The 11,608-nt window shown below is 34.7% G+C and overlaps 2 protein-coding genes across 2 annotated transcripts; one reads left to right on the top strand and one right to left on the bottom strand.

The window, feature by feature from the left end:
* The first annotated feature begins 2,415 nt into the window (after positions 1-2,415).
* On the top strand, positions 2,416-8,782 carry LOC130799417 (metacaspase-1-like). The gene is made up of 7 exons (XM_057662512.1): positions 2,416-2,666; positions 4,888-5,064; positions 5,244-5,887; positions 6,034-6,361; positions 7,039-7,150; positions 8,102-8,287; positions 8,406-8,782. Exons 3-7 carry the CDS (start codon positions 5,422-5,424, stop codon positions 8,463-8,465), a joined length of 1,152 nt encoding a protein of 383 aa, XP_057518495.1. The 5' UTR covers positions 2,416-2,666; positions 4,888-5,064; positions 5,244-5,421; the 3' UTR covers positions 8,466-8,782.
* Positions 8,783-9,274: 492 nt separating this feature from the next.
* Positions 9,275-11,608, bottom strand: LOC130799421 (uncharacterized). Its single transcript, XM_057662518.1, has 2 exons — positions 10,706-11,608; positions 9,275-9,772 (listed from the first exon to the last, which is right to left on the bottom strand). Exons 1-2 carry the CDS (start codon positions 11,457-11,459, stop codon positions 9,420-9,422), a joined length of 1,107 nt encoding a protein of 368 aa, XP_057518501.1. The 5' UTR covers positions 11,460-11,608; the 3' UTR covers positions 9,275-9,419.

Here is an 11,608-nt window from a genome sequence, read left to right as displayed (position 1 = left end):
AAAACCATTTTCTTTAATCAAATACACAAAAATCAAAATAATAAGAAACTAATAATATACAACTACATACATAAGTAAATTATTCACATTCAAATATACAACTACATATATACATAAGTAAATTATTCACATTCAATCTAATCTAAAATTCCTAATTAATTAAAATTATTCACATTCAAATGTTCAAGTACATGCATAAGTAAATTCACATTCAAATATAAAATACATACCTTGGTAATTAGATATGATAATTTTGTTTCTACAATAGGATTATGTAACCTACAATGAATAAAAAAAATCAAAATTAGTATTAAAAAGACTAAATCCTTAAAACACAATGAAGCTATTCTTGAAGAACTTAAACAAAGATTGAAAAATTTGTACCTTGAAGAAAAACAAGACTTAGCCCTAATTTCGTGGCTTTTGAATAAAAAACAACAATGGTGGGTTGAAGAACCTAAACAAAGATGGAGAAGGAAATTCGTGCAATGGGTGGTTATTGAAGCAACAAATTTCAACAACACAGTAACAATAGAGTTGTGGGGTTTGGAAGATGATGAACGAAATGAAGAGAAAAACACAGTAGAGTTGTGAGTTTTTGAAGAATTTGAAGATCTTGAAGAGATTTTTCGTGGATTTTTGGAGAAATTTTTGAAAAAATTTTCTGAAATTGAAGAGCTAGAAGATAGTCGTCGTTGTGGGTTTTAGGAATACAACAGTTATATGAGGGTTTTAAGCAATTGAACGTTGACACGCGGGTTTTAAATTTTTTGGACTGACTATTTGTTGCGGGCGTGATAAAAACCGCAACATATACGTGTTTGGAATCACTATTTGCTGCAGGCGTTCCAAAAACCGCAACATTTGTATTACATTTTTTTTTTTGCTTTTTTTTTTTTGCTATTTAATGCTGCGTCTAAGGAAAACCGCAACAGATACGTTTTTGTACAAATAGAAATTCAACTTTTTTTTTTGTTTTGAACACTAATGTGTTTTTTTTTATAGTTAATATTTTTACTAAGGATCTTTTCGGCTCAAGATAGATTATTAAGTAAGTTGTTACTTGTTAGTCATCTAACTAGATGTGGGTAGTTGTATGTATAATTGTAATTGATAGTCGTAGTTGTCTAATCACTTGTGCAACGTTTAGCGTTCGATAAAAGTAATTATTAGAATATGAATTGTTATTTTATTTCATTCTAAAAACGTAATTATTTAGTTGAATATGCTCAAGATTATTTGATCTAATATATTAATCAAATAACATCAATTCACAAAATATAATAAATACTATCCGAATATAAAATATTAAATGTTAAATAATAGTGGAATCGTCCAACTCAAAATAAATAATGATAAATCAAAGCAAAGAATAATACAATCACCTTAATAATATTTGAATAATAATACAATCACCTAAAAAAAGTATGAAATAAATTTTGTTTAGTAGTAAAAGAATTTAAATTGTTTAGAAAGCTACTTTTGAATTAGAAAATTTAAACTTTAAACTTTTAATGTTTTACAAACCCCTACTAATACACAACCCAATTATTAATCAGTATAAATTGCTACTTTATCAAACACTAATGTTTTTTGTAAGGTAATTATTTATAGTGGTGAGATATTTAGCTATCTAATTAACCATATAAATTATTTTTGTTGGGTAACGGTTGTGATAGTGATTTGAACATAATTCATTAAAAAAAAATCTTAAACAATTACTTTTAATTTGGAATGCTATATGTTATAACATTCTGAAAACATATATCTTCACCACTCAATAATTGCTATGTTATCGTTTTAATATATTCTTTTCAGATAGAATTTATGAATTTTATTGTCAAACTTTGATTGTGATTTTTCAACGATCTATGTAAAAAAACATATTCATGTGATATTTTGATAGATTCATCTCAATATATACTTTCTAAATATTTGTAAAATTATTTAACTTTAAAGTTTATATTGAATCCCTGAAAAAAAAAAATGAATAAGAAGAACAAATCAAAATAGCGACAGTATCAATTCATCTCAATATCCATTCACCCTTCAAGGAACAACTACTCTTAGAGTATATAGTATATCCCGGAGACTTAACCATCAGCTTAAGCTTTTAATTGAGATGGTTCCTTGACATGGTATCAGAAGCCAGCGTGACAAAATGTTACAGGTTCGAATCTCAACCACCCCTCATTTAGAGTGGAATATTCAGCGTCAGCGCCAGGTAGGAGGAGCGTATGTATTGCATCCACATTTCAAGCCCACAAGATTCTCGTGTGAGGCTTATTGTGAGAGATCGTCTCTCTAAAAATCAACCTCAAAATAAGAATTTCACATTATTATTTTCTCTTTAATTTGTATTAATTTAATTCCATAAATATGCCTTTCTCACAAATAGTGTCCCTCACGATAATTTGTGAAGCGGTTAAAAAGACAAACTTGAAGTTTGTTGACTGATGTGTTCTGCGGCCGCAAGTTTAACTCCGCAGCCAACATTTTCTATTTCTCCCCAAATTCAATCATCATTCCTCATTTAATCATCGTCCTTCCGGAAATTCATACCCAAATTAAAGTTACTGATTTTGTTGATTGATTTTAACGATGTGGTACCCAAGATCAAAACTATTGAGGAATTCACTTCATTGCAATTGTTGGGTTACCTTCAGGTAATGCCTAAAATGCTTACTAGTTCATGTGTTTGTTTGAAATGTGGGAAAAAAGCAATGTTATTTTGGGTCTTTTTTGTTTAAAGTTTGATTCTTGTTTAATGGATGCTAGCAGAAAGAATCGTACTGTGTTTGGAAAAAAAAAAATGTGGTTCTGGAACCAAAAAAGCAATAAAGAAATATATTGATTCTCTGATTCTGATTTAAATCTTGATTTTCCTAAGATTTTTTAACTTTGGACTTTGAATTTGGCAATCATGGCTTTTAAGATGGCTTATTTCAAATTATGGGTCATATTTCTAAGTTGCAAATGTGAACTTTTAGGGGGTGTTTGTTTGAGAAACTTGGGGAAGGGGAAGGGGAATGGGAATGGGAATTTATTAAAGAAAGTCCTAAATCCTTGTTTGTTTTCAAGGGGATTAGAGAAGGTACTTAAATTTGATCAAAATCCTCAAGAAAATTGTCTTTAGGGGCCACAAAGTCTCAAGTATATGGGCAACCTAACAAGGCATAAAGTTTCATCTAAGTCTCAATTTCACAAATTCCCATTTCCATATGCCAAACACCCGAATTTTAAGGGTTTACTTTATATTTGGAGGTGTTCGAAACAGACACGATGATCCGATATTCACCCAACCTTGGAACCGAACCCGACTTCAAAATAAATTTAAAATAATGTAAAAATCAATGTGTATACAAAACTCGATTTTAAATTGACCCAAAACACTCAAACAACTGACCGAAACTGACCCAATAAACCGAATAAACACGTCTATCTATATTGATGGTTCACTTAAGAACTCAGTATTTTCAACTTCTAGTTTTAACACATGGTACTACTTGGGTCTTTGATCTTTCTAATTTTTTGTTTTGTCAAGTGTATAGGGCTTGTTTTTCCCAACTTATCTTAAGTTTACTTCATTTTTCTATCATTTTTGTTCTCATAATGAGTAATGTGAGGTTGATACCCGCGCGAATTGGGCCGCCCCACTCATAGTCTCAATTTGAGACGGTCTCGGCCAAGACCAGCTGTAGTTTTTTTACACCTTTACAACGCGGGAAATATCAGTTCGTTTATTCTGGAAACCTTTAAAACGCGGTCGATTCGATACATGCGGCCTTGATTTTACTCTATGGTCTTGATTTTACTCTATGGTACAGATTTGTACACTTGGATGTCCCTAGGACCTGTTAATTTCCCTTGTCTTGATTATGATGTTCGGTTGTTATTGTATATTGCAAGTTAAAATTGAGATGATATGCATAATGTGTTAATGCTTAGTTGCTTCATGTTACATTCTGCTTGACTAGGTTATCACTTATCACTTGTTTCCTTACTCATTTGACAATGTAGTACTTTGTTCGTAGCACTACCCATTGATTAATTGCGCCTTCTTTGAAATAGGTTTTAAGGCGTTGAATATGTATGCTATCAGTTCAATGGTCTTGACAATTCATATTGAAACATCTAGTTTAAGGTCATTTAATATTTACGAGTTAGAATATATATTTATTACACGTCCCTGGGAGCAGTGGTTTGAGCACGAGATTCAAAGGAAAATTTACAGAGCTTGATTTAGGTTATCTTGTTTGCGGGTCTAAAATGTAATCTATGTCATGGAGATTAACACTGTGTTTGGATAGAGAAGAATGGAGGGAAAGGAAGGGGAGAGATTTAGAAGGATGGAAGATTCCTTGTTTGGATAACAAAATGGATGGGGAGGGATTTGGAGGGGAGGAATTTGAAGGGAAAATATGAACAAATTTTGTTACGAATACACTCATTTCCTTCCTTTTCCCTTCCCTTCCTTCTAAACAAACAAGGTGTACTCTCCCTCCTTACCTCTCCCCTTCCTTTCCCTTCCTTTCCTTCCCCGTCCATTCCTTTCTTTTCTCTCCTATTTTGCTATCCAAACACAGTGTAATTGTTGATGATGAAGTGATTAATGCGAGGAAGATGTGCAATGTACTTGTGTGTAAAAATGTGTACTTTTTCTAGTCACTGTTGTTCATAAAGCTACCCTTCCATTGCTTGTAATGGAAACTGGAATATTGACAGAATATACATAGACATTATTTGATTAAATTACATGATTATATGCAAGCCTTTTTTGACATTGTTCAAATTATTGCCAAAATAGAACTTTTTGCTATTAGAAGGTATCATCTTTACTTTGTTCAGGTTTTCTTTCAAACACTTCATGGTTTCTTTATGCTGCAGGTCTTGCAATAAGTGGGTATCAAAGACTTGGAAACCTCCCTGAGTTGGATACACATTGGGGCATCTGATTCGATCGACTTTACAACATGCGTGTTGGTTCATTAGATCTACCTGGAGATCATAAAAGTATGTTGCTTTCGTCTTCCATGTTAACTGTTCTGCAAACGAATAAATGAGGTTCGTCTTGTCATCTCTATGCTCGACTAATACTTTGACAGCATGGCCATCCAATTTCTGATTGGAGCCATACTGTTGGAGGAAATGCTAAGTTATGATTGGCTTTGAAGTTAAGATTCGATAAATAAGTTCCTCGCTTTATGCCCTTTAAATCTCATTATAATCATCATCATACCCAGTGTATCCCGCTCATAGGAACTATGATCAGGGTCTGGGGAGGAAAGAAAGGCGGCAATTCATATCCATAAAGGAGGGTGCAGCCAAAGAGTCCCTCAGCTCGAGAAAGATGCACAAAGTCCTTTAAATTTGTTAGCATATACTTCTATTGTTTTCATTATTTGGGCTTCCGAGCTTAGAATGGACGGAATAATTATCCAATGTACACATTGTAGGTTAGAGCATTTTATAACCAAGAGAACTAATTATCTTTATTGCTTGAGATGCCATTCCCTAATTCCTACACAAACAAAATTTTTGAAGAACACAAGTCAGAAACATACTCAGTTGCAAAACATCAAGAATTCAAGTCTAACCAATTGCACGTTCGAAAATAGCAGCCTCTACGGCATTTCTGGGTCATCTGAATACAAGTCGTACCCTAGAGGCATCTCTGTAGTTAGGCCAAAAACTACTTTTGCATTTTTGAATGCATGCCCAAGAGGCATCTCTGCGGCTAGGCCAGGGAAGCGAGCACTTATATGTGGCGTGAGCTATAAGAATCAAAAATACAAGCTGAAAGGAACTCTTACGGATGTCTATAATATAAAGCAACTTCTTACAAATCGATATCATTTTCCGGAGCAGGCAATTAGAGTCCTTACAGGTAATTTGAAATTATGCTACCGTAATTTTGTATAAATTCGGCAGCTGAACCAAACATCGTTTATGTCTTTCTGTTAAAAGCAGTGCTTTAACTTTGAGAAACTAACTGATTTTTTTTGGTGCTATTATCATATGAATACACATTAGAGGAGAATGACCCAGATCGAGTTCCGACCAAAGCAAATATGGAAGAAGGATTGAGATGGCTTGTTGACGGATGCAAATCAGGGGATTCACTGGTGTTTTACTTTTCTGGACATGGGTTCCGCCAGCATGATTTGAATAATGATGAACTTGATGGTTTTGATGAAACGTTGTGTCCTGTTGATTTCAAGACCGAAGGAATGATCATCGATAATGATATTAACACCATGATAGTTAAGCCTCTGATAAAGGGCGTTAGACTTCATGCAATCATCGATGCTTGTTATAGTGGAACCATCCTCGATCTTGAATACTTGTACAGCCTGAAAGAGTAAGAATCTAGCATCTTCCTCCTTTCCACAACCAATAATGTTTTATTTACGTCGTACAAACGGATCTATATACTGTAGTTTAGTGCTATCAACATGTGCTCTAAACATTTGGCCCAGCTGGTAAAATTCTATTATTCTGATCCCGTACTAGATGTTAGCTGCCTAGCTTTACAGCACACATGGACTTTAAGTCTATAGTAAATGCTTCAATCTTCATTGTTAATAATAAACAACCTCTTTGTTTTTAGTTTTTACAAGGATAAAGATGCATACATCAAATTCCCTAAACCCCTTAGGTACTAGGATCTGCTAGGTAGGAGCCACTTAACGACGTTGAGCGATGAAATTTTGTGATTCTTAGCAAGTGGTAAGTACTTAATGGCTTGTTCTTAGGAGAATATTTATGGTATACATTAGTTTTCTTTACATTGTGAAACAAATGTGTTGATAAACTGTTATGGTCCATTGCAAGGTATGAGACTTGACCCACATCGGTTGTGTATGCAATTGGTGTGGGGTTTATAGGTAATTAGACTCTCTCACTTAATAGGTTAGTTTTTTGGGTGAGCTCTCCTGCTTGTCCTATAAAATAAACTCAAAGGTCAAGATGAAAAATTGATGTCAACTAATATCGGCAAGTCTTATATATCTGTCTTAACCTCTTACATGTAAGCAGGAGGAAATGGTTGGACAACAGACCTCCTTCCGGTGCAAGGAAGTGTACAGGGGGTGGTCGTGCCATCTGTTTTAGTGCTTGTCGTGATGATGAACAGGCCACTGACAGCAATGTAAGGATTATATCTTGTTTTATGTTATTGTTTTGGAAACCTTGATTTCATTTGAAAATCTCAATTTGGTTCAAATCTAGTTTTTGGCGAATTAAAAAATTTAAATTTGGATTTAAGTCAATTTCACCTTTACTTTATAAAAGTAGTAAAGGTTGAGATTTTGAGAATGATTACTCAAATCTTATCTACTTCAAATTCTTCATTTATGATTTTATAACTTAAATTTATAATTTGAAATGATGTATTTATTCCTAAACACAAACTAAAAGTCATTTGAGTTTGATGTTCTTGATGAAACGTGAAAGTATATGTAACAGCTGTTTTAGATTCTTCAATTCATAATGTTTTCGGTTTCCGAAGTACATTTGAGATGTGCTGATTGTAAATCACCATCTTGATGGTTGATTGATTTATAATCCCAACACTATGGGTTGGAGTATAATAATAATTCCAATGACAAAATCTTAATCCCCAATAATGCCGATATACCAGAGTATATAATATAAAATAATTTGCGAATTACAATCTTAAAATTTAGGAGTTTTGCAAACGACAGCCTTAATACTTAGTTTTTGCGAATTACAGCAACCAAAGTATCAAAGTCTACAGCGCTTCCGACAACTTAACCTAAAATTGCGACCACTAAAATGGTCTGAATTATATGATTTGGCCTAAACGATGTAGACTTCGATACTTTGATGACCGTAATTTGCAAAAAATAAACATTTAGACTGTAATTCGCAAAAGTCCAAAACTTTAAGACTGTAATTTGCTAATTGTTTTAGAATTATATCTCTTCAGTATGTACCGATTTGAACATGCAATGCTGAACTTTGCTGTTGAGTCTTGTTTTGAAAAAATTTTCTTTAACATTCCGAATCAATCGGTTTCAAATTGCTTTCTTTCTTCTTCTCCGCATAGTTCCTATAAGTCTATTGTTGTTAAGTGCAGGTTTTTACACACAAGGGCATGAGTGGCGTGATGACACATTGTTTCATCCAAACCATTCTGAACAAACCAAAGTTGACGTACTTTGAACTATTAAACTCGGTTCGAGAGACCATTCTGAAGACCTCTCCATCAAAATGCATCAGTTCTAAGATCATTGATAAGTTGTTAAAACGTAAAATATCACAGGCATGTTTTTGTTTCTTTCCAACTCGAGTTTTGGCAGTTTCATTTGATGGAAGTCTCTTCTATGTTTCCAAATCTATTCCAAAACTTAATGTATATTTTCCGTTTTCTTCATCTCCAGGAGCCGCAACTATCTTCTTCCGAAGTGTTTGATATTGAAAATACAACGTTCCTTTTGTGATCAACTCAATAACAAAGTAAGCTTTGGTCAATTTTTTACATGGCTGGAAATTCTGCTGATTAGAAATGTTGTGTATTATACTTTATTATTTGGAATATGTCTACTTTTATCGTCTATTTTGTCGATAAATATTCGTTGTATCATGTCGAAGTTACCCACTAATCATTCATTAATCCTACTTAGTTGTTTGAACAACTTGCCAATCCTTACTTTCCCTCTCTCCTTCGAATGACTTATGAAACTACATTGTTCTAATTGTATTTGGCCAAAGATTCATAGCTCTTTGGTTTTGTAATATAATCACTAGTGGAAAAAAGCTATCTACCTTGTTATATATGCTGTGATTTTTTTGTTATGCAGCTGACTGAAAAAATTAGGCGAAGTTGTAATGATATTTGTTACCAAGGGTCAATCAAAGACAACCTATTTGTTATTACTAGCAACGGTATGGTTGCGTACATCCTGACTAGAGATGTTTAACGGGTCGGATTGGGGCGGGATGGGACAAGGGCCAGGTTGGGGCGGGTTATGTCAATTGTTAAAGGGGCGGGGCAAGTCAAAGTCTGCTTAAATCCGATCCACTTTGACCCGTTTTTAAAAAGTTTATAAAGTAGTTTTTTCATTCTACTTTATGGCCTATTGGGTCGACCGACCTATGTATATATAATATCATAAAAATATTTAAAAATGATAAAAAAAATTTTACAACTAATTCCTATAATTATCAAGTCTGACCCGCCCCAACACACCAAAGCCTGTTAATGACCCGCCTTGTTAATGACCCGATTCGCGAATAATCTGTTAAAATGTGATCCGACCTTTGATCCATTGGATCGACCTGACTCCCAAACTCCCCTATGGAGTATTTAAGAAAAAGAAAAACAATATTGCCGTAGAATTATGAATGTTTCGCGTACTCCTAGTACACATTCTTGAGGAAAATTAATAATACAATTACATTTGAGAGAAAAAATCTAGACTATCCTCTGCGAGCAGATGCTTGCGAGCTCTACTGCACCACCGTAAGTAGCATCCATGGAGATTAGGCCAATCTGAGGAAGGACACTGAGCAAAGTGATGGAGCCACAGAGATAGCAGTTTTTCTCTGTTTTCATTATTCTCAATCATGTCTATTATTTCTTCCAATGCTCTCTCGATTTCTCCTCGTTCGCTGGTGCTTAGGGTCGGTGCATCAGTCCCATTGCTGGCTCGACACAGCAAAGGAAGCCATGTTGTTAACAAATTCATTTTAGTTTCCTTTTGCTGTTGTGTTTTACCCAAATCCTTGGCATGCTTGATCAGGAAGGCTGCAATTTTGAAAATATTTCAGATCATGCTTAACAGTTCTTCTCTGCAACTTAAATCACAGTAGGATAATATTGCATTGTAAAAAGTGTGTTGAGGTTTTCATGCTTAACTGTTCAATGTATGTTATAACTCCATTCAATCCAAATGTGTATGTTTTTTTTGTGTCAAATGAGGATCATAACTAAGAATTTTGAAGGTCAAGGGTTTGATTCTAGTTCAAAGCAAAATTTCAAAATTTTGTCAGAATGTTGGACTTTTGGACAGAATCATATTAGGAAGATGGGAATAGCGGAAATACGAATGCTTCGATGGACGAGTTTGCATACCTTGACGGATAGAATTCTAAATGAAGATATAATAAAGGGTTTAAGAGTTGCGAATATTGAGAAAAAGATGAAAGGAAATCATTTAAGATGGTTTGGGCATGTACAAGACGGGGTATAAGCGAACATGTACGGATGATTGAAAGTTGAAGCTTGTGAGACTTGAAAAGAGGGCGAGGTAGACCATTTACGACTTGGTGTACAAGAGTGGAAAATGATATGAAGGATCTACAAATTGAGATGGTAGAAAATCGAAACAAATGGAGAAGAAGAATCCATGTGAACAAGCATTAAAACTAATATATTGGTTCATTTAGCCGACCTAATCTTTTGAGATTATGACTCTGACATTGTTGTTGTGTGTTAAATGAGGATAAAAACTTGGAATCAAAACTCGTCTATATCAAGTCCCTTTATGGCTCTATATACCCATAAGTGATTAGACAACGAAAGACCTTTCGACCTGACCACCTGTCATGATTTTGATCACATATAAAATGGACCACAAAATACTTGAAAATTCAAGCCAATTAGACATAATATCAACCAAGAAACAAAAGGAATATTCTTAGAATGAAAACGGTGCAAAGGAAAAAAGAGTGTTCTTACCTGTAAGCTTGACCAGTGAAGTTTGGACCCTTGGCTCAGCCGCCAGAGCCGCCAAACCCAAATTCCTAGCATAACCCCATTTCTCTACCACCACCTCTCCGCCACCACTTTCCTCCAACTTCTGAGCCAACCACAGCAGCTCAACCGCCATCTTTTCTACAGTCGGCTCACCACTCTCCTTCACTTGATACCATCCCTTAGCCACCCTCATTACTCGGCCCAAACCAAAACTAGAACTTACTTCCCTTTGATCAAGTGCAGATGTATTTTCTTGGTCCAACAAGGCGGTTTCTATCTGTAAAAGCGTACTAGCAAAGGCTTTAGACATAACAACACAATTGACTTGTCTGAGGAGTTCAGACCCTTCTTGGAGGTTTTCGTCGATCAGATTCTCAGCCAAGGAACGCACGACTTCATATTTCCTTGAGCTGGTTGGGATGCTGTTCATAAGAGAAAGCAGCTGGTATATGGTGCGAGCAATGGCTGTGTCCAAGGTTATGCCGCTGTTTATCAGCTGCTCATGATCATATATACCATTATCATGATGTTTACGAACTTTAGAGAAGAAAGGAAGGTGAAAGGCAAGGGAATGAACGAGGTGGAAGATGATCAAAAAGATGGAGACAAACAGATAACGGATGATATGGAGAATCTTGGATTTACGAGGGAGGAAGATATGGGATTTGTTTGTTGACATAAGCAGCGGCATGATGAGGTTGCGAAGTAGTAAGAAAGGAGATGAAGGGTTCTCCATTGTTACTTCTTTGCATAAATTTTATTTTTATTTTTAATTTTATTATGGGAGATGAAATAAAGAAAGGTTGTCTTGGTTGAAGGGTTATATACTGATAATGTTTTAAGGAGAAAATGCGGAAGATAACAGGGTTGGCTTATAGTTGGTGG

The sequence above is a fragment of the Amaranthus tricolor genome, chromosome 1 (genome assembly GCF_026212465.1).
Source record: "Amaranthus tricolor cultivar Red isolate AtriRed21 chromosome 1, ASM2621246v1, whole genome shotgun sequence".
In the NCBI taxonomy this organism is placed as follows: domain Eukaryota; kingdom Viridiplantae; phylum Streptophyta; class Magnoliopsida; order Caryophyllales; family Amaranthaceae; genus Amaranthus; species Amaranthus tricolor.
Note: the sequence above shows the minus strand (reverse complement) of the source record. Positions and strands in the feature narration are given on the sequence as shown.

Bases quoted from the DNA above. Each gene is read 5' to 3' on its own strand.
- LOC130799417 (XM_057662512.1), top strand. From the start codon at position 5,422: ATGGACGGAATAATTATCCAATGTACACATTGTAGGTTAGAGCATTTT. The intron at 6,362-7,038 runs GTAAGAATCTAG...ACATGTAAGCAG, and splicing joins TACTTGTACAGCCTGAAAGA to GAGGAAATGGTTGGACAACA. The intron at 8,288-8,405 runs GCATGTTTTTGT...CTTCATCTCCAG, and splicing joins TAAAACGTAAAATATCACAG to GAGCCGCAACTATCTTCTTC.
- LOC130799421 (XM_057662518.1), bottom strand. From the start codon at position 11,459: ATGGAGAACCCTTCATCTCCTTTCTTACTACTTCGCAACCTCATCATG. The intron at 9,773-10,705 runs GTAAGAACACTC...TCAAAATTGCAG, and splicing joins TTCACTGGTCAAGCTTACAG to CCTTCCTGATCAAGCATGCC.